Genomic DNA, 22,204 nt, shown 5'->3' with positions numbered 1-22,204 from the left:
ATTGACATGTAGCACAAAAGCATAGCGGCCTTCATCTCCCCTGTCAACGAAGAGTTTACCTGGTTGGGGACCTGTAAACTGGTGGAGGAACTCAGCTTCAAAGGGATTCATGACAAAGCAAGGTGGTGACAAGTGGAGCGACTTTGCGAGGTCATTGCAAGCTGTGTCCATCATAATTTCGATGTCGTGATGGGAAAGGAGGCTGGCGAGGTAGTCTTTGAAGTCATGGTACAGAAAAACTTTCTTGGGATGAAGCTGACCATCAGAATGTTCGTCCAGCAGCGGTTCACCACAGACAGTCTTGGGTGTAGGATGATTGGTACAGTGGGGGGGGTAACTTGCGATCTTGGAGTCATTCACATATGTTGGTGCATATGTACAATGACAACTGCAGATAGCATAAGGAATGGTGTTACCCATGAGCTTGAATTTGCCGAGGGTGCTGGCGATAGACAATGGGATTTGTGCGAGGATGTTTTCATGAGAGACACTAAGCTGTCCACTGGTATCCTTGAAGGCAAGGGAACAGTAGAAGGGAAAGGGTGTTCATGATAAAGTTGCCTGCCCGAGTACCGACATCCATTACTATACTGCAGATGACACCAATGACCAGTGTGACTTGTGCGATAGTGTCCATATGATTGATGGGAGAGCAATATTGGTCATCTGCCAGAAATGTCACCTTGAGTTCAGAGCTAGGGCTAGGGCTAGAATCACTACACACCGGCCACAAAAGGTACAGGCTGAAAGTCTTCAGGGGATGGTGTCACAGGCCTACTTTTGAGTATGGATTCTAGCTCATCCATAGTTTTGATGACCACTCTCTTGCACGCAACTATGCAATTGGCACGGCACTTTATGTCGTTGGTTGCCTGGTGGAGCAGACTAAGTTCTCTGCTGATGGTAGTAAAACTTTGTCCATCCAGCAGAAGGTGGGAACATCTTTGTATTCGGGAGTCAATATTTGATAAAACCTTCATAGCCCTGCTAGTTTGCTGACAAACATTCCTGATCTGAGGATGGGTATCATGTGGAATGGCTTTGGCAGTCGATAATGGTGGCTGAGCACTCATGGGGGCGCAGGAGAAGCTCGATGTATTCATGAGATGGTGGAGAGATTGGGTGATACCGGAAGTGATAGAAATAGGGTTTCGCGGACCAGCCAGGATGTCAGCAGTGGCTCCCATCTGCTGGAATTCCTCACAGGAGTTCCACATTTTAGAAGCACGGGACATGGAGTTCGGACCATCATCGGTGATGGTAAGAGCCACTAAATGGCTAGCTAGGGCATCTGAAGGAGAGGCTAATTCTGATGATTCAAGTACGTGTTCCGGAAGAGTTCTATCTAGAGCACAAGGTAGTGTTCGGTGGGTATGGGGGTCTGCTCGAGGGGATTCACTTCGCTGTTTTATGTGTTTCAGATGCAGCGACAAACAATGGGAGTCCATGAGAACACCCCTGCCATTTTCCCTGACACATTCTTCGCAGGTGCACCACTTCAGGATGGGTGAGGCAGGCATAACAGCAACCTGTAATTGTATTAGTACAACATTCACATATGCCACTATGTAGTCATACCTAGAACGATAGACAGTGAGCTCACAAATGAAGCAGTAGAGGAATATCTGTGTCACAGCACAAGAACAAGTATGGGCAATGGCCAAGACTGGGCAGGCTGCAGTCGCTTTTATATCCTAGAATGGGAAGAAGAACAAGACAAATTGCCATTGACTGGTACATACTTGCAATGAAACACAGACCCTGCCAAGCGCTGTTCATCCTCCGCTACGATTCATACATCATGAAAAACAAGATCCTATATAAAGAAAATTTGTCAGCATACATGAGTTGAGAACAAGGCCGCCAACAGGCTGGCACTATGGAGTAGCATAAGAACAACTGCCACTGGTCGATACACAACTATAAAATGAATGTAGTCCTACAATGATCTATTGACGAATTGAATATGGTAGATGTTAGACAATATGGATTGAAACCATATTTGGATTAACGTTGGACTCACTCATGTGCATCTTGACGACGTTGGGTTTCTAGCTTCACGACCTTGTCAATTGGTCGTCAAGTGGTTTGGAAACGCATTCAGATTGGAAAACAATTAAAAATTATCGCCACGATGGCCGCTAAAAAGGTAGCAAGACCTAGGTATGCTTAATTAATTAGATTAAACATGTACGCAGAGTTAGTATGCGACCAACCTGTGTGTGGTGACAGGTATGCGACATCATGGGTTATAGGGACCTGCAGATAATTATTAATGGTCCTGGAGTATGTAGTCAGATTGATAACCAAGTAAGCAGCATACTTTGTGCTTATCTTTATTGAATGCCACGTCATATTGTTGCTTCCTCAGGCATATGAATTTTATTATATCTTCATCTACACTCATATTATTGAAATTCTACAGTACTCATCAGTTTCGTGTTGATGGTCACATCGCACCGTCTTCGCAAAGACTACTATTAATATTGATGTAATTCTAATTCTAATACTACAGTGTCTAACGCTAAAGTGGTGGGCTGCAAGCGAAGAAGATTAATAGATTGCTGAGTACTAAGAAGTGACGAGCGACTTGCCTGTAGGTGGTGGAAAGAAGGAAAAAGTGTTTGTGAGAAATTTCGTTGTTGATATACTGAACGCAACTCACGCTCACGTGCTCCCGTTAGGTGGCGTAAGCTTACCGCTGATATAACCGTGCCATGGAAATTTCAATGTTATCACGTGCTCTAAAGAGTATTCCAAAATGAAAATGTCATCACATTCATACGAGACAACATGCAAGATGACGTGCAGTCATCTAAACAATAGGGCATATAAGTGGGTATGTGGGTTATAGCTGTAAGTTTGTGCAAGATGTACACGTATGATAGATTCTAGGCACAAAGGTACAAGTTATTGGGGTTGGCTGTATCCAGCACATTGACTACTCACCTACAGTTCGAGTCAGACAGTTCACTCGGGTGAGGAGTCTCTTCTTATCTTTTGCCGGTGCCTTGATGAAAGGTACTTGAGACAAAGGTGGATCATATTGATAACAGGCCAACAGTGCTCGTAGTCCTCGAGTCGTGGGAACCATTGCCTGGCCTAAAATGAGTGAGTAAATTCCCTCCGGACACAATAAATAACCTACAATGCCTGTGACTTTCTGAACAGCCTTGAAATCCTGGTAGCTCCTGCTTTTCGTTGTATCGAGATACTTCTTCACTGCAGTGTGGATGACTCGCTGCCAGGTCTTACCTTAGTTAATGAAGCACATCGTCAACAACGTACATACCTTGAGTTTATGCATCTCATCGTCACTCCATCGCAAGTGCTCCTCAAGGTTGTATCCACCCCTTCCTGGGTGGCCTACCTCGCCAGGTGGTTTCCGAATTTTAGTGGTAAGCTCAATAGACTCGAGGCTGGTGAGTGAGGAGTCTGACTGGTGAAGGCGAAGATCGTGGTTCCCCAACATCAACACTGGTGAAACTGACTGTCTTTGGTGACCGAGGCGATTTGGGTGTATCCTGATCAGGCAACTGTGGCCGAGGCGATTTGGGTGTATCCTGAGCAGACATCTGGCTGGACTGGGGTGACTGCGCCCTACATAGCTCCTTTCTATTCTCTAAAGAGGTCTGACGGCTCATGGGGCTCATTTCTTGCTCCACTACCACTATGACACGCCAGACCTGCTGATACACCATCTTGGCCTGCGAGGATAACAAGGGTAAAATCTCCACCGGGTGGGGAACAAGGGGGGGAATGGATTCGAGACCTTGTGTGTTGCGACCTGACAGGAGGCATGGGGATTCGGTTTGATTCAGTCACTGGGAGGAATTTATGAGAGTATTTATGAGATGGGCAGGTTATTGTTACCCGCATCATTGTTTCCGATCAATCAATCATGACTGGCATTCTCATTGTGTGGAGTTAGTTGCCTGGTTGCGAACGCCATGCTTCTCTGTATTTTTCTTATTGGTTGTACCTTGATCTAACAACAGACATCCTGATTGGCACCATGCACCAGGAATGAACAATTTCTTCGACACTACTGATTCTGTTCACCCCTGCTGCTGGCACATTATCTTAGATAGAACATAACATAGGAGGGTGGAGAAACAGACCTGGGTGGAATCAGCAGGAGTTGTCATTATGTGGGGGAGCAACTTCAGAAAGCTGTCAAGGAAGCACTAAGCAGAGACACAGTCAAGACAAAGGATGCCCTACCCTTCTCATGCACCTCTGCATGATTCCAAAAGCTAAACCAATGGCATCCGCAGTTACACATTCAATATCATCGCAGAATTTCTCATCCATCGGCCCCTGGAAATCTGCTAAGTGGCGCCGCACTATACTAATGATGTGGGCTTCGAGATTAACCAAAGACAACTGGGTATCTTGGAACGACATTCGATTGAGGCGAAATAGATTGAACAAAGTAGATACTCACTGCCTGAGCTAGCAGAAGACTGGATATTGGTATCTTGGAACAATGTTGAGTTGAGGCGAAGTGGATTGAGTGTAGTAACAATACTTACCAGTGTCAAGGGAAGGCAAGAGTGCACTGCCAGAGGTAGCACTGAAATACTGTGTTGCTTGTGTAGTAGAAGTACCGTCGCTCCCACTAACTGCTGCATATGTTCGTCAAAAATCAGGCATTCAAATTTCATTGCACACCAGAGTTACCAGAAGCACCCCAGACCATCATGCTGCATCGGACCAGCCGGGAGGAGTGCGAGCATGCAGATGGGGTGGAGGCTGATAACGACGAACCAGGGCAATGCATTGTAGGGATGGAGACAGTTGTGGGAACGCTTCGCTGTGACAAGTAGGTTCCTGCCATGTGTGTGGTGAAAATCGGCTACTGACAGGAGATGTTATATGGTAAGATTGTTATTGTCGGCACAGGGCATTGCAGAAAATGCACAAGACAATTGTCGTCGCCAGCATCATGCCTTGACCAAGATAACGAAGTCAAACCTAAATAAATATGAAATGAGAATCAAACATTCATAATGAAAACTATGCACACCGATTATTGCCGTCATCGCCAAATGTTTGCATAGGTGATGTTTACATATGGTCTAGATAGTGTTACTTTGCTACTTCCTCTATTGGGAGTTCAATACCAAGGGCTGCACCCCACATGAGTAATACAACGTACATACAGAACAAGCAAACTAACACACTGCAAAAACCTAGCATCGGGGATGGAATGAAGGAAGCCAAGTCTACCAGGTAGGCGAAAAAGAGCAGGGCACAAAATGCCATGAAGCTGGAGGACAACGTGGACCAAATGCCAACTTTCGCACAAGGGACACCTGGTCTGGCACCTTGTACAGGGATGTTTCTTGTGCAGTATGCCTAATCCGGTCATGAATGCAGGTTGTAGAACCACGGAATTTTACTCATGACGAGCAGGGCGACAGCCTGAACTTACAAAGCAGCTTTCTGTTTGAGCAGGAAGCATGCTAAATCATTGACAGTCAGTTCAGTGTTCGCTACAGGGGTTTGGGGTTATCAACTCACACTGGTTGCAGGAGTAGGGACTGAATCTACCACAAGTCCCCCCCCCCCCCTTGCACTATATACAGAAGGGACCTAACTCCTGGCGTGATACTAGCCTTATTTGTAATAGTGTAGACCAACTTGATGACCGTGGGCTTTTGTTTTTCGCTCGAGGGAAGAGCTGTATTAATGGGAAGCTGTCGTAGGAATGAGGTGAGCGCACCCTGTTGTCAGGCGCCGTGAAGGGCGATATATATGCAATGCAGTTGACAGGTGGGGGGACTGCCTGCAAGGGCATGGGAAAAATGAATGGGTGCTATTTTAGACAATACGGATTGGAGTCACATTTGGATTAAGGTTGAACTCACTCATGCACATCTTGACGACATTGGGTTTCTAGCTTCGTGACCTTGACAATTGGTCATCAAGCCATTTGGAAACATGGGTTCGGATTGAAAAACAATAAAAAATTGTCACCATGATGGCTGCTAATTGGGTAGGAAGGCCTAGATATGCATAAATGATTAAATTAAGACCAACCTGGGCATGGTGACAGGTATGTGACATCATGGGTTACAGGGACCTGCACAGACATAATGGTCCTGGGGTATATAGTCAGATTGATAACCAAGTAAACAGCGTACACTGCTTATCTTTATTGAATGTGCGTATGCAATTTTATTATATCTTCGTCTACACTTGTATTATAGATTATTTGGCTCATGTCGAATGTTTTCGCGTTGACGGTTGCACTGTCTTCGCAAATACTACATACTACTATCAATACTGATATAATTCTAGTTATTCTAATGCTACGGTGTCTAATGCTAGAGTGGTGGGCTGCGAGCGAAGACGGTTAATAGAATGCCAAGTATTGAGAAGCGACGACTTACCTGTCGGTGGTGGAAAGAGGGAAAAGGTGTTCATGAGAAAAGTCATCATTGACATACTGAATGCAACTCATGATCACATGGTAGCCGCAGCAAAGAACCACTACTTCACCACTACTAAACACGAGCATGTGATCGTGAGTTGCATTCAGTATATCAATGACAACTTTTCTCACGAACACCTTTTCCCTCTTTCCACCACCGACAGGTAAGTCGTCGCTTCTCAATACTTGGCATTCTATTAACCGTCTTCACTCGCAGCCCACCACTCTAGCATTAGACACTGTAGCATTAGAATTAGATTTACATCAATATTGATAGTAGCCTTTGCAACTAGAACTAGAATTAGATCAATATTCATAGTAGTCTGCGATGACGGTGCGATGTGACCGTCAACGTGAAACTTAAACTTCAAATGATTGCTATCGATGGTAGTTCATACTGCGGCTGTCATCGATTTAAACATTCGACATGAGCGAACAATCCTATAATACCAGTGTAGATGTAGATGAAGATATAATAAAGTTGGGTATACATGAGGCGATGGCTTAGAAGCAATGATATGAAGTGCATTCCATGAAGATAAGCACAGTGTATGCTGCTTACTCCGTTATCGATCTGACTACATACCCCTAGACCATTCTTCCATCCTGTTGTCCACATCAAAAGACACCATCTTTTGTCCTATTGTCCAGGACAATAGCAGTTCTGCTTGCCGAGCTTAGCACCCCCCCCTCAAATAGCGGAAATCGTTGCCTTATATTGCTTCGTTAGTACTTCCCCCCTCACTCCATTTACCACTCACTAGTTACTTCCAGCTCTTTTGACAACACCCCTGCTATCAATGGAACCAAAGGTCGAAATCACCCCCACTCTCCTCAATGACAAGGCTTTTGCCTTTCTTGAGAGGTTTGCATGCAATGATGTCACTGACACCTCCCTTCTATTCAATGTCGAAATCGAGCTTGCCGTCGCGGGTATCGCCTTCAAATTGGAGGAATGGATAGACCTGATCGATATCATCATATTGAATCCGAAGGGCAGTAGGGATAAACACCATCAAGGCTGCACGGGAGCTCGCACAAGCTAAGGTAGTCACAGTAGTTCCCCTGTTGGAAGATGCTGCTGCATGGCAGTTGGTTTTGTGTTGGGCAGCTGATGATAGCCTCTCCTTCACCAATTTCTTGACAGGAGATGGAGAAATTCAGGCGACAGGTACCAGTTCGACTGAGTGGAAGTCCATCTTCGACCAAGTATTTGAAGCGTCTTAGGAGGGTACCGCTGTTGAGGTCGTTAGGGCAGCCATGGCTGAGCGTGGCGTCGTTGAGCCTTCTAGTAAGTAGATCTTTAAATCCTCACGATTTACTGACATCCTCCAGGTGCACGCAATGCCCCCCCTGCTCAGGCTTCTTCCTCCTGTAAGTAAATTTCTCAAAGAAATTTCATAAACCAATTCATACTGTATCTTGCAGGCGACGTCTCCCATGTGGTCCTCTCCCCCCAAGCTTCTTCATTGCAGACTCGTAAGCTAATGTTCACCTTCGGTTTTGGATCCCTCGCTAACCACTCAATCAGGCAAAAGCTCATGCAGATCCCACCGCTCTCTACGCCCAGCGAAGCATCCAAGAATGAGCAAGTCCACTTCCTGATATCTGGATATTTCTGCATGGGAGAACGAAGAGGACGAAGAGGAAGATGAGCTAGATGACAAAGCTAACCATTGTCCAAGGGTGACCGAGATACCTCTGTCGGGGCATGCAAATTTAACTCAACAGCTTGAAAGCCTTTTTCGTCGCTACAGTGGTGAGGGGAGTGCAGAAGGGTCGAGGGCGAAGGCGCATCAGCAGGGCCCAGTTCGCAGTGTTGAAGGTCATATGGAGGTGGGTACGAATCGGACTCAGCCAAGAGTATTCAAGGTCGTGCTGCCCTCTGGTACGTCCTGTCTCCTCTTCACTCCTTTGCTTGGGAACTCACCTAGTCTCCATTAGCTCGTTCTGCAGGATTCATCCTCCAGCACTTCAAGCTGGAAGGCCTAAAATGCAAGACTTTCCATTCAGTCCCTTGCCACATTTATGTGGAAGCTCCCAGCGCGCAAGACGTCCGACTCAGGCTTCCCCCTTCACACGCCAATCTTGTCCCACAGATCGTGCCAGTACCAATGGAAGAAATGGAACCCTTTGCGCAGCCCAGTGACATACCTGTTCACTCTTGGGTTCGCTTGTTAACAAGTGGTCTCAAGAACGAAATTGCCTATGTAAAGTGCATCGAAGGCAACTCGGTGTACCTTCTCATCGTTCCTTGGAATTTGCCCTACATCTCCAGTGGTGAGAACTCTGCGGCCCACCGGGAGCTTTTTGATGTGGACCTGGCCCGCCAACATGGCCTGGAGGTAATCCTTACCCCGAGTCCGGAGGGGCATACTATCGCCCACTGCCTCCAGTCTCAGTACCACTGTGGCCTTCTTCACAGGCGTTTTCAGAGGCATAATGTCGAGCTGGTGAGCTTGCCTACTCCTGAGAAAATTGCATGGTTTGTCATGTCGGACGTGGATCCCACTTTGGTTGCACGTACCTTGACTCATTTCTCCACTCAAAAGTGGCAGGTAGGAGATTGTGGCAAGATTCAGGCTGGGGAGTTTGTCAACGAGGTAGCATACGTCGTGATGGACATCCAAGGTGAATCAGTGATTGTTCGTTTGGATAATCCTACTCTGGAATTGCCTACATCTCTGGAGATTTCAATTCACGACTTCAAATGCAAGTTTCGCAGTGGCGATTCAGTGGATGTCATTGCTGGCCCTCATTGTGGCTTTGAGGGCATGGTACTCAGTGTCAACGTGATCGAGGACATGGCTCTTTTGTGTGGCAACAGTGGACAACAGGCAAGTCAGGGTATTCGGAGTAAAATCCTTTGCTAATGCTTGCTCATAGATGGACATCCCTACGATCTTCCTAGCATCACACAGAGTGCTGCTGAGCTATCCCAACCAAGACCCCCATGATCAACTGCGACACCATCCCCCAGTTGAAGAGCACTTCATAGAGCCTGGGGACATGGTATGTATCATCAGCAGACCCTACAGGGGCCTCGCAGGCCGAGTGCAATACTTCTCCCACAGCCTCAGACAAATATGGGTCACACGGCACATCGAAAAGGCATTCGACAACGAAGATGCCAAGGGGGACAAAGGCAAGTCCAAGGCTCAAGTACCAGAGGTTCCCAGTAAGGACAGCGACAGCGATGGGGCTGACGATGAGGAGGTGATCATTGTCAACTTGGACGACGTCCAAGTGACAGCTTGACCAACACTGCAGTTCTCGAAGGAGAAGGGGTGGGACGTTTCTAAAGGCAACCTAATACAAGTCATATGGGGTCCTGCTGTAGACGTCAAAGGAGTTGTTCGCAGTGTCGACCTGATCACTGCAACCCTTACACTGGAGTCTGAAGACGGTCCATGGGTACGTGGTTCTACTTTGCCTGTCATCCCATCTCTAAAGGCGTCATAGCACAACATTCCTATTAATTTCTGCGCTAAATTAAGGGACTACTCCCTTCGTGATGCAGAACGACATATTGGATGTGAAGTATGGATCATCTCGGGTCCAAATAAGGGATACAGTGGGACGCTGTGATTAGTAGGCTGAACTTCGTGTACGGTTGCAATCCATTCCAGCGCCATGACGTTCAAAAATACTGCAGTTGCCTCCAGGTAAGTCACTTCATTGCTAGGGGTCATGCGCTGATATTTCCTTTTTAGATTTGGCATCTTGCTTGATGGGACACCACTAGGTCCCTCGTGCTTGGCGGCATTCAACCATATGCAACAGAGGTGTTTCATAACTCAATCTCGATGTCGCAGCACCACTCTGCCTCCGCTGCCAAGCGAAAATCCCTCAGCAGATCCAGGTCCAAGCAACCCCTGGGTCACCACTCCCGATGATGTCAATCTGCAATGTCGCAGTGAGCAGGAGCGACAAACCATTGACTATGGTACGTCAATTCTCTCCCCCCTCTCGCTACACATTCTCTTGACTTTGTTGTTTAGGATGTGTGTCTTGGCTCTTTGACAACGACTTTTGTAACTTCAGCAAGTGGCATGTCTGCTTGAGAGTCGGGCTTGCCTACAATCGCGGGACCCTGGGCAAGCGGGTGGTTTGCACCACCATTCCAGATCATTTCTTTTCGGAGAAGCATGGCGTGGCACCTCCTGGGCATGTGTCGGTTACCATGACCTCAAGCACAGTAAGCACCATCATCGAACACCACACTATTCCGGCATGCAACTTGTCCCCCACCAACCCAACAAGTACTGGTCAGTTCTGCCTAATACTGAAGGGCGTGCTCCAAAGCAAAATTCACCGCATCAATAAATGTCAAACTAAGAAATCCCTGAAAGGGGTGGTATTAGAGGATGGGACTCAGCTTCCATTACTGTGATGTTTGCCTGGTCAGTTGCTGCATGACTGATTGATGCCACAAGGTAGGTCTTTCAGCCTAATCATAATCAATTTACTGACATTTCGTCAGTGCTTCTCCTATAGTTGCATCATATAGTTATCGATTTGACTATGTATATATTTTGACATAATTTACCTTTGACACAAGCATCTTTACAAGTTTATCACATCCTGTATGTACTATGCCTGGGAGAGAGGAGCTCCAGCATTAGTACATGGATTAGTATCTCGGACCATCCTAGTATAGAGTGGAGCAGAAGGGGCACTAGGGGGCTAACATGTGTCATGTTAGCGGGAGGGGTGGCAGGGGAGTGAAGTGAGGTGTACATTTCCTGGGGGGATGCGGTCAGTGTGGTTAACTTCGCATTGATTGCAGAGGGTGCCACTGGTATTCAAGGTAATTCTCTACTCGATCTCAATACGCTCCAACATGTCCATTGTAGACGGCATATGTTCAAGTAAAATCATCAATACTGGTATGGAATAATCGTGATCTCCACATTTTGTTGAGTGAAGGGGCAGAAAATAGCCTTGTATCTATCGAGAGGGAGGGGTCTACCTGATGCGATATGCAGCACATGAACATTAGGAAATGCTCTAAGCCAAGGGCTGCAGTGACCCTGAAAAACAGTTAGAGGCAACAAAGTAAGTGCAGAGAAGAACTTACAATTGTGTCGAAGACATCTGGAGTACTAAGGATTGGGTGGATTCCCCTAAAAGTGAGGTCTCTCACAGGGATTATGCGCTTGTCAGTTATTGGGAATGTGACGAATGCTGCAAGCTCGTCAGCGGAAGTGATCATGGGCATTGAGATTTCAAGATGGGAAAGACGCGGGAGGTATTCTGCACACTGACAAAATGTCAGGAAAAGACATTTTGATTTCTTTCAGGATGGTAGGGATGAAATGTAATGTATAGGCATTGGAAGTCACTGGGAAGGGTAATTACCTTCAGAAGGGGGAGGATCCTGGTAGCAGGTCCTGCAAGCTTTCGAAGGGAGTGAAGGACAGAACGAGGAGTGATATCTTCCACAGACATGGTAGGAAAGCCGCAATGGGAGATAGTTAGCTTGGAGATAGCCTGATGTGCAATTAGACAGGTAGTGAGGGCATCATATGGGCAAGTCTGGTCCACCTCCAATTCAATGAGGGAAGGTAGGTTTACCTTGCCAAGGAGTACCGCCCACTGTAAAGGACTTAGGCCTGTATTATTAAGCCGTAAAACTGCCAGTGGAGCACTTCGCAGCACAGAGAGGGTAAATCAGATAGAGTGTGGAAAAAAGAACATAGGCGACGAGATATTGAGAGATGTCAAGGTGCTTGGAAACAATTGGGTCATGCGAGGAATATGGATCAAGCCACCAGAAGCACTGTGGCTACTTGCATGAAGTTCAGTGCACCCGGAGCCTAGTATACTTTCTAGCAGAGAACCAAATATGGGGGACATGCCCATTGGATCAATATATAAGTGCAAGTGCACTTGACAGACTGCTTGCATATCCTTGAGGGAGTCGAAGAACGCACACATTGCACCTAGCTTCCGTCTGCTTAATGTTTCATTAAGGAAGAGTGCAAACACACACCTAATTGTCGCCTGCTTAATGTTTGTGAAGACCTGAACCACAAAGTCTTCACTGGTTTAAATGCAACATGCCTCCACACAGGGAGGGCATTACAAACTACCTCATTCACATCCAGCCAACCAGCAATCGGTGGCCTGAAGCCTACCGAGACAAAATAACAATGACTGGCAACGCGTTGTAGTCGTTGGGATACTTGGGACAACCTTCGAAGTGAATCTGTGTCCAACAGGTCCACAATTTCCAGTAGCAGTTCATCTGGAACTCATGACAGATGGCAATCTCGGGGCACCTCCTAGATGCTATGAGGAAAGGTCAAATCTTGACATTGCTGGCCACTTACATATTTTGCAGGGAGCCCCATGGCATCGTCTTCTGCTGTGCACTTGGGAACCCGCCCAAATGACTGCATGAGAGGTTTCGCACCAGGATCTGCCTTGCGACTGCATATGGGTGGCTGGCGGGAAGTACCCCTCACCTTTTTGTAAGGTGGTCCCGGGGTATCTTCTACTTTGCGTTTGGGAACCTGCCCACACAAATTCTTCTGTTAGCATACCATTTAGTAATAAGAGTGAGAAAATATCTAGTACACACCAGCATGGCTTCACACCTGGTGATGTTGCACCAGCTAACCCATTAAATACGCAGAGGACACCAGAGGCTTTATCAGACAACACAATAGACTACCTAACTTGACACTGCATTTGGTCGCCTACTGCAACAAAAGTGTTGCCAGAATTCAGGAACTCTCAATATCAACCTTGCCATCGCGGTCGCCCTCATTTGATTGTAATAGTGCTCATCACCCACTTACGTCACTACATCCAAATTGCAGTAACAGCTGATGGGCCTTTTGTTTGACATGTAATATTCCAGAAAACTGCAATATTGCATTGGAGGACAACTAAAAATTAATCGTGGCAGCTAATGAATGACCTAAAGATGCTTAGTTGATTGATTAAACATGTACACGGGGTTAGTACGTGACCTGCCAGTAGTAACGGGTATGCAGTGTTGGAAATACACCTGAATACATGACTAATTTGAGGGATCTTCCACAGGGGGGGAGGGGATTCTTTGATGGAAAATTGATGCGTTTTTTGTGTTTGACGTGCGTTAGTTATTAAATGCAGTCGCAAAAATGGGTGACTTACTTTGCGAAAACAAAAGAAAAGAAAAGAACTGACATAATCGCCGCCGTCGCAGCAAGATACGCATCAGCAACGATGGTAACGGACCTGGATGTATATGGTTAACTGGAGCAGCTGTAGATTGTTCGACTCATGTCGGATGCTTAAATTGATGACAGCCGCAGTATGAACTACTGTCGATAGCAATCATTTGAAGTTTAGGTTTCGTGTTGACGGTTGCATCGCACTGTCATCACAGACTACTATGAATATTGATCTAATTCTAGTTCTAATTGCAAAGGCTACTATCAATATTGATGTAAGTCTAATTCTAATGCTACAGTGTCTAACGCTAGAGTGGTGGGCTGCGAGCGAAGATGGTTAATAGAATGCCAAGTATTGAGAAGCAACTGACTTACCTGTAGGTGGTGGAAAGAGGGAAAAGGTGTTCGTGAGAAAAGTCAGTCAGTTGACATACTGAATGCAACTCACGATCACGTGGTAGCCACAGCAAAGAACCACTACTTCACCACTACTAAACACTGAGCACATGATCGTGAGTTGCGTTCAGTATATCAACAACAACTTTTCTCATGAACACCTTTTCCCTCTTTCCACCACCTACAGGTAAGTCGTCAGCTTCTCAATACTTGGCATTCTATTAACCCTCTTCGCTCGCAGCCCATTAGCATTAGACACCGTAGCATTAGAATAATTAGAATTATATCAGTATTGATAGTAGTATGTAGTATTTGCAAAGATGGTGCGAATGTGACCAGTCAACGAGTTAAACATTCGACATGAGCCGAATAATCTATAATACGAGTGTAGACGAAGATATAATGAAATTGCGTATGCGCATTCAATAAAGATAAGCACAGTGTATGCTGTTTACTTGGTTATCAATCTGACTACATACCCCTAGACCATTCTTCCATCCTGTTGTCCACATCAAAAGACACCGCTAAAGTTCGTACATGTCAACTCTACGTCTCTTACTGACAAATTCAATCATTAAATCATTCTCCACAGTGGCTTTCCTATGATCTGCCTTTGGTCAGTCGGTATTAAGTTGATTGGATAGGCGGTAACTAACCGCAACATTGTAGGCGAGCTTCACTGCGAAGGCAATGGTGAGTAGTTGCATTAAGAATTGTATTGTGGCACGTATAGCCCCAAACAGGGCCTGCAACGAGCTTTCTTTCTTCCCTGGCTGCGATTGCAAATCCCTCTTCAGCTTTTTCCAGACTGTTATCGTATTGTCTGCATTGTTATTGGAAGATGCCTGCAACGATCCCTGTATGATCCTCTCCGTCATATGTCTGGTACATGTGGGTGTAAGATGGTTTCTACATTTATGGGGATGCTCACCATAATTGTCTGTGTCTGTGCCATCCTTGAGTGCCGTAGCACCTGTCGCTTGGTTCCAGTATTCATTTCGAAGATATATACTAACCCATTATCAGATCCCCCAACGATCATCAGTGCCGTCCTCCGCAAAGGCTACTTGTTTGGGGTATGTTTTTAGTGGTTTGGTATCGTACATCCTTATGCAGCTTCCATCATTCAGTCGATGTAGGCTAAATCCACTTATAGCGTTGTCTATGATGAATAAACTTCCCGTCTTGTCGACACATGCAGAGCCCCTAAGTACAGGTCAGATCAATTGGTTTGCTGAGACTGAAGATCTCTTACTCACGTTGTCATTCCTGTAGACCTTGTTTCGACGACCATCCCATTGTCGCTTCGTAGAACATGGCTTGCAAAGGGCAATCTCATTAGATCTGTATTTGCAAGTCTCAGGCCTATCATCTTACATGTCTCCATCATACATCCAGAAAACTATGATGTCGCAGCCTCGGAGGTACACAGCATGCAGAATGGACGTCGTTAACTCGACGCTGAAGACATTTGACAGTCGATTCCTAGAATCTATTGTCCAGGTCTGAACTCGTTTGTCCCACATCGTTATGATGATACAAGTTCCTGTGCCGTTACCTGCATCCAAAGCAATGGCCATGATTTCATGCCCCCCACTAATCCTCCTGGCAACTACTTCCTCGAATTCGACCACAGTATGTGGGCGCTGCCTCCAGATCAGCAAGTAGCCCAGTCCTGTCCCGCAGCACAAGGTTTCCTGTATACTGTTGTTTTGTGCGAGCCAAGTAATAGTTGTAATGGGATCTTTGGGACTTTGCATCTGCAGAGGTTGGGGTAGCTGAACCTCTTTGCATAAGTCCCATACCCTCAGTCCATCGAAACCTGTTGGCTAATATGGATTCAAAATAACACTACTGAATTCCTACCTCCACTTGCCAACAGTGTTCCAGAGTTCGACACCGCTAGACAGAGGATCGCATCCTGGTGCCCCCACAAGCAGCACCCGAGTGCGTACTTTGTCGGCAACTTGAGAATAGAGCTGAATATCATCGGGTAAATTGTTCATTGGTAAGGCAAAGTCGTTGTCGATGTAAATACGTCGTATCTGTTATTGTCTAACAGCTGATTCACATAATGTTGTAAAGGCATAACCTGAGCATTGCTAATGTGACAATTTTATTATTATTGTGCCCTCACGACGGTGCCTACCATGGCTAATGGAGGTGCGTTTCCTCCTGACTATGACCATTACGACATTGCCTATTATTTCAGGTGAGGTTTAATTGTAGGAAGAATGCCTGATCTGATTTTAATAAGGTGAACAAAAAGCTCAACTTGAAATAATGAAGTGGCACAACTAAATTACTACCATAACTACAATAGTAGATGCCTGTAACGACAATGGAGGTGCATTTGCCTGGCTGTGCTGGAGACTGATCAGATCTTTTCTTTTGAGCGATTACCTCCTCCAGACCCATTCTGTTCACCTGGGGCGATTATTGGTGATAGGCCCATACCTGTGCATGCATGTATGTGAGCATGCCTGTGATATCGACTTATTTCCCGTATGGCAATGTGCCCGCATTTGACTGCCCTGTTTTTGTCTGCTTTTGTTTGCCTAGTGCTGAACTCATTTTTTCCCTCTAACCTCATTCCAGATGTGCGCTACATGTTGCTGTACTCTGTCATCGTGTCTGCTGATCCCTGACCATGGACACTTTTGTTCCATGTGACTTTCTATTGTCTTTCCTTTTTTTTTTGTTAGGGACTCATGGCACTGATCGCCTCTGATTCAACCCTCTAGGTCTCCAGTCGCACCACAATTACTAACTCTAACCCATTTTCAATGCCAGGTGCATTTGGTATCTGTACGTGTATGCATTGGATTCCACAATGATAACTAACTGCAGCTACTAGGAGGAGAAAGCACACAAACCATTGATAGCAACATGTCACTTTTTGATGACGATAATGACAACGACTTCTGTTTGCAGATGGAAACCAGCAGCAATGCATCCGTCGAAGAACAGCTTACCATCGGGCACAGTGAGGATGATGGCAATGGCATGTCCATTGCCAACTTGTGTACAGACGCTAGTTACAATGCGTCCTCCACAGACCAGCTTGCTGCAAGATGTACCACGCCAAAACCAGCAGAGCACAACACCACTGCTGGCATCGCCCCTAAACATGAGCCCCCGCATGCCTCAGCTTCCACCACACATACTGTGACCACTACATCAGCACATCACAAGCGATGCAACAAGGGTGACGAACCATGGCCTATTGCAAAGTGTCATAACAGAGAACTAGATTACTCCTACTCACTTTGTCAGCAACTCTGGGGAATGGGAGCAGAATTGAACCACCTGAAGGCCAAGTTACATCTGAAAGGGTCGGTGAGTAGCCAACTCTAACCTACTACTTGTCACTGGGGCTGATGGACTATCATGAACATGCCAGCGCAAACTTGCCACCCTTGAGAAGACTACACAAAACAGCTGTCAAGTCCAGGCCTACTCCGACCAACTCGGACACTGTACAAGGTCTAGAGGAGGGTCTGGAAGCAAGTCCGACACAGAAGAGCAGAACTCCGACTAGCGGAGTGTCGGCAGGAGCGAAGACCGCCAAGACAAAGGTGGAGCGGAGTGAGGGCGTCGGGTTTAGCTTGTGTGCTACCCCCTTGCACGATCTCAGCCCTTGTATTTCGGAGGGAGAGCACAGACGGAGAGTCAGAGATAACTCCGACAGGCAGAAGACGGAATCAGAGGGAGTAGGAACTAAGTTGATATTCGTACTGAAGAACAGCGGAGTACAGTACATGCTTTTATACTGCTATGGAGGTACAGTAACCGGAACCGGAACTGACATACGGAGACTCATAAATTTTCAAGTAAAATTTCCTGGACAACGAATGAAGGGTAGACGGAGGACATACGAATGGGTAACACAGAACATCCAGAAAAGGAAACAGTCCAGGCGCTGGACCATGCAGTGAGCGCGCTGCAGAGTACCTGACTGCGAAGGTAGTCACATGACCCCTCAGAGAACAGGACCGCTCAGTCCAGTAGGAGAGCAACACAAGTCCGACAACAGTCGGAGCGGAGATGGTTCGCAACCAACAGAAGTTGGGTGGAGTTGGTGCGGAGCGAGCGGATGACTGGTGGAAAAGGTTGCGGAGTGAGCAAAGACCTATGACAAACGCACGGTTATGACAACAGCCTTCTCACCACAAAGAATGAGTTTGATTTGCAGAAGAAAGTTCTATCTGATATGCGTACTTTGCTTGCTACTCAAGAACAAGAGCTCTGCAGGCTCCGGCATGAAATTCAGGTCAGCCATCACATATCACTGTCTTGGACTGTATTCATGTGAACCAAGGAGCATCACCAAGAGTGCAGTGTTTTGCGAAACCTCCAAGAAGAGGTTCAGGTGAGAAGTGCATAGCTTTACTTAGTATCACACTCATGTGTTCGAAAGGAAAACCACAGACAGCGGGAAACTCTTCTTAAATCTCATGACCAGGCATTTACCGTGCTCAGAGATGAAATTCAGGTATGCCATCCTCAGTGCTCTGTCAGGCCATTGCTCAATGAATGAAGGAACAACACCGTCAGTGTGATACCTTACTGGCAGCTCAAAAGGAGGAGTTTTTGAGGTTCCGAAATGAACTGCAGGTGAGTCATTGTGGATCACTATACACTCCTGACAGTTTACATCACACTGAAGGAACATGATCGACTATGGGAAATCAAGATAGTGCAACATACTGCTGCTATGGAAGAGCACTTGCGATCAGAACTGAAGAAGGTTGGCAATGATGTGGTGATGCACTGCCAAGCAGAGAAAGAGAGGGAATCAGCAGCAATGGTTCAACACAATATGCGACATAGACATGTAAGTGAACAAACTATGTAGTTTGTCGGGCAATGCTGACTGCCCTCAGACAATTCAAACAGCATCTCAAGCTGAACCAGCGCACTTTCCAGCTGAATCCGAGTCTCCTACCTGCCAGGACAACCAGCCACAAACACCACAACAAGCGTCCACTGCACCACTGCCCCAGCATGCACGAACTCCATATTTGGACACTATCAAGAAGATCAAATGAACCCGAGCAGCTTCACGAAGAACCCACCTCATCAGCATGTCTCACGAGGTAAGTAAGGAAATATATGACTTGATATGAATATCTCACGATCAATAGCCTATTGACAATGAAGAGTTCCGATCTACTGCTTCAGAACCTGAGGTATCACAAGCAAACAACAGTGATTCTGTATCAATGGCGGAGGCGATTGCCAAGGGGGTTGAAGCTGTGCTTTGGAAAGTACTTGGTGATGGTGCTATCGCTATGCCATGAACAGGGCGGTCACAGCGGTCACCTCAAAAACAAAAGGAGGTGGATAAAGAAGTGGAGATAGAGAAGGCTACAGAGCCATGAGGACATCATGATCTTATACTGGTAAGTGACATTGCTAATTCTGTTCATGTGCTAAACCAGCTGTGATAGAGTGAAGTCTGTCGCTTCTTCAAGGAAAAACTCAAAATAAGTCAGGACCATGAATTTATTTTGAACGAAACGGCCCCCCCCCCGATGATGTCCATGCATACGAACACGAAGACAGTCCACCACCCGACATGGACTCACCAACTTTTGATCTCACGCAGGGCTATTCCTCGCCATGGAATTCTTTCATCATCGACCACCTTCTTGACGAATTTCAGAGATGAGGCAATGAAGAACACTGGCCTGTAATGAAGTCCAATGATTACGTGTTGGAAATCCTATGTGAATGCTACAGACGTCTACACACGACATGGCGGAAAGCTCAGCCACATATTACAACAAAGGGCACAGTAGAAACTTCTGCTGAGATTGAAGAACACTTGGTAGTGGAATGAACCTGGGTACTCAAAGAGGGCAGACAGACCACACGACGACAAAATGTAGGGCATTAATTTTGCTGTTTCATACCAGTAACTCAACCTGTTTTAGAAATATCAGTGTCGATGTGCTGTTCTCGAACATATGGTTGCTCTCAAGAAAGACTCCACGAATGGCGAAGGTGATCTCCGTGCTTGGCAATGGCTCCTGCAGCTGATCCACACACTGGGTGAGCATGGGATGAGTTCTGAGGACAGCGACATTGACAACAACATCATGACTATCCTCTGAGTTAAGAATATGGCATGGCGACACAGTATCGAATGGGAACTTGATATTATTGACCTCCAGAGACTTGTCGACAATGATGTTTTTGCACCCCAAGGATCAAAGCCTATCCAGAGGTTTCATGCACCTGGAAACCCCCAAAGTCTGCGCACTCCAGTCCCAGGCTTACCACAGTCTATCTATGATTCCATTTGGCTTGCTGGGCTTACTCACTGTGAACGGGACTGCCTGAAAGTATCAGAGGAACCGTTTCTGTGGATGGAGATAGCCATTGCCTGATACTAGATACCCAATGTAGTGTGTGTACGTACGTATAGATACTAAGAACATCTACGTGAAAATGGATGATCACACTAGGTGATCATTGTGCGACCACAGGGCGATCATTGGGCGACAAACAGGTGACTGTCAGGTGATTAGTATGGGCCGTGGCAAAACTTCAAGTGTAGGCATGTGTAGGAACACTAATTCTAGACTTGAAGTAAAATTTGTTACTGGAATTTTGGCAGTACTTCGTGTATTGTCAGTTATGCAAATTAGGACAAAACTTAAAGTTTCACCCTGCACTGCACGTGTTGACATAACTTCCTATCTTGGACAACATCTGCTATTCAACCATACTTATTGTTTACACAATGATTAGATGTTCACTCTGACTTCAAACCTGAGCAAACGTGTAGAAAAGGATCTAAACTTCAAGTATGGATTTTTTCAGTATGCCATCACAAACTCTAAGTGTGAGATTGACATATTGTATTACATATAACAGGGTACTATATAGTGGAAAACTCGCTGTGAGGCCGAATCCATCACAGAAATCGATTATGTCATCAAAGTAACTTCGAAGGTCCTCGGGGCGCCCAGAGAAGCTCGGAGCTTCAGGAAAGCCTCGACATGAAATTTTGAGGCTGAGCATGAAGTTTGTAGGTAATACGAGTGCGAGTACTTGATATGTGAGTGTGTGCGAGTGGGAGAACACGAAAATGTGAGCGAAATGACTGCAAGAATGAGACCAAAAGGTGAAATCTGCTAAACTGAGCCTAAAAATTGCGAAAACGAAGCTGGAGACTGCAAAATAAAATCTGAGAGGGTTGGGGAGGGGTGCCAGGCTAAGACAGAAGCCCCTCGCGGTGGGCTCCAGTTGTAGGAAGTGAGATAATACTGAGAGGAGAGGGTGCTGAGAATGATGGGAGTGGGTCTGAGGGAACAAGTAGGACCAAAGGGGCTCCTATAGCCTGGGACTGGATTGATATGACAGTCTAAGGACTTCTGGGCTGTCTGGGTGCAGGGAAATGACCTGCTCGATTTCGTCTCTCGTCTGTGGTAGCTCGTCTCTATTTTTTTGTAAGGAAAAACTGTACACAAGTAGCACTACTGCTGACTAAGCAACCAAAAATGCGAAATCCAAGTGAAACTCATAGAAAAAAGTATCTAGAATGAAAACCAAGTAAAATAAGCAAAATAAAATAATTCCCCTGATAGTGAAATTGCATTCCCTACACTGCTCTGCCTGCTGTCGGACTTGTGTTGCTCTCCTACTGGACCATTCTCTAAGGGGTCATGTGACTACCTTCAGACTTCTCCCTGACAGTGCACAGTCAGGTACTCTGCAGTGCATGCACTGCATGGTCCAGTGCCTGGACTGTTTCCTTTTCTGGATGTTCTATGTTACCTGTTCATATGTCCTCCATCCACCCTTCACTTGTTGTCTAGGAAGTTTTACTTGAAAATTTATGAGTCTCCATATGTCAGTTCCAATTCCAGTTACTGTACCTCCATAGTAGTATAAAAGCATGTATCATACTCTGCCATTCCTTAGTATGAATATCAACTTAGTTCCTACTCCTTCTGTCTCCATCTTCTGTCTGTCAGAGTTACCTCCAACTCTCTGTCTGAACTCTCCCTCTGAAATACAAGGGCTGAGATCGTGCAAGGGGGTAGCACATGAGCTAAACCTGATGCCCTCACTTTGCTCCGCCTTTGTCCCAGCAGACTTTGTTCCTGCCACCACTCTGCCAGTCAGAGTTCTGTTCCTTTGTGTCAGACTTGCTTCCAAACCCTCCTCTGGACCTTGTCTAGCATTGGAG

General features: G+C 46.1%; 2 protein-coding genes across 2 annotated transcripts; one reads left to right on the top strand and one right to left on the bottom strand.

The window, feature by feature from the left end:
• Positions 1 to 490: 490 nt before the first annotated feature.
• F5J12DRAFT_787355 (uncharacterized protein) lies at positions 491 to 6,100 on the bottom strand (the record flags this gene model as incomplete). Its single annotated transcript, XM_051743630.1, has 27 exons — positions 491 to 666; positions 725 to 1,345; positions 1,436 to 1,529; positions 1,557 to 1,578; positions 1,604 to 1,625; positions 1,743 to 1,785; positions 1,844 to 1,920; positions 2,217 to 2,259; positions 2,324 to 2,419; positions 2,461 to 2,477; positions 2,700 to 2,744; positions 2,950 to 3,102; positions 3,145 to 3,255; positions 3,289 to 3,439; positions 3,492 to 3,707; positions 4,122 to 4,173; positions 4,238 to 4,394; positions 4,448 to 4,480; positions 4,536 to 4,625; positions 4,675 to 4,755; positions 4,867 to 4,977; positions 5,187 to 5,361; positions 5,438 to 5,468; positions 5,599 to 5,702; positions 5,729 to 5,791; positions 5,983 to 6,011; positions 6,046 to 6,100. The coding sequence occupies 27 exons, from the start codon at positions 6,098 to 6,100 to the stop codon at positions 491 to 493; spliced, it is 2,868 nt and encodes a 955-aa protein (XP_051594353.1).
• Positions 6,101 to 7,239: 1,139 nt separating this feature from the next.
• F5J12DRAFT_898935 (uncharacterized protein) lies at positions 7,240 to 10,832 on the top strand (the record flags this gene model as incomplete). Its single annotated transcript, XM_051748142.1, has 14 exons — positions 7,240 to 7,372; positions 7,443 to 7,534; positions 7,587 to 7,610; positions 7,667 to 7,730; positions 7,775 to 7,813; positions 7,868 to 8,031; positions 8,069 to 8,327; positions 8,384 to 9,286; positions 9,351 to 9,655; positions 9,710 to 9,853; positions 9,902 to 10,023; positions 10,069 to 10,104; positions 10,153 to 10,385; positions 10,441 to 10,832. The coding sequence occupies 14 exons, from the start codon at positions 7,240 to 7,242 to the stop codon at positions 10,830 to 10,832; spliced, it is 2,910 nt and encodes a 969-aa protein (XP_051594352.1).
• Between the last annotated feature and the right edge of the window lie 11,372 nt (positions 10,833 to 22,204).

This window comes from Pisolithus orientalis, assembly GCF_024613125.1.
Source record: "Pisolithus orientalis strain OTSU chromosome Unknown F5J12scaffold_103, whole genome shotgun sequence".
Taxonomy (NCBI): domain Eukaryota; kingdom Fungi; phylum Basidiomycota; class Agaricomycetes; order Boletales; family Pisolithaceae; genus Pisolithus; species Pisolithus orientalis.
Note: the sequence above shows the minus strand (reverse complement) of the source record. Positions and strands in the feature narration are given on the sequence as shown.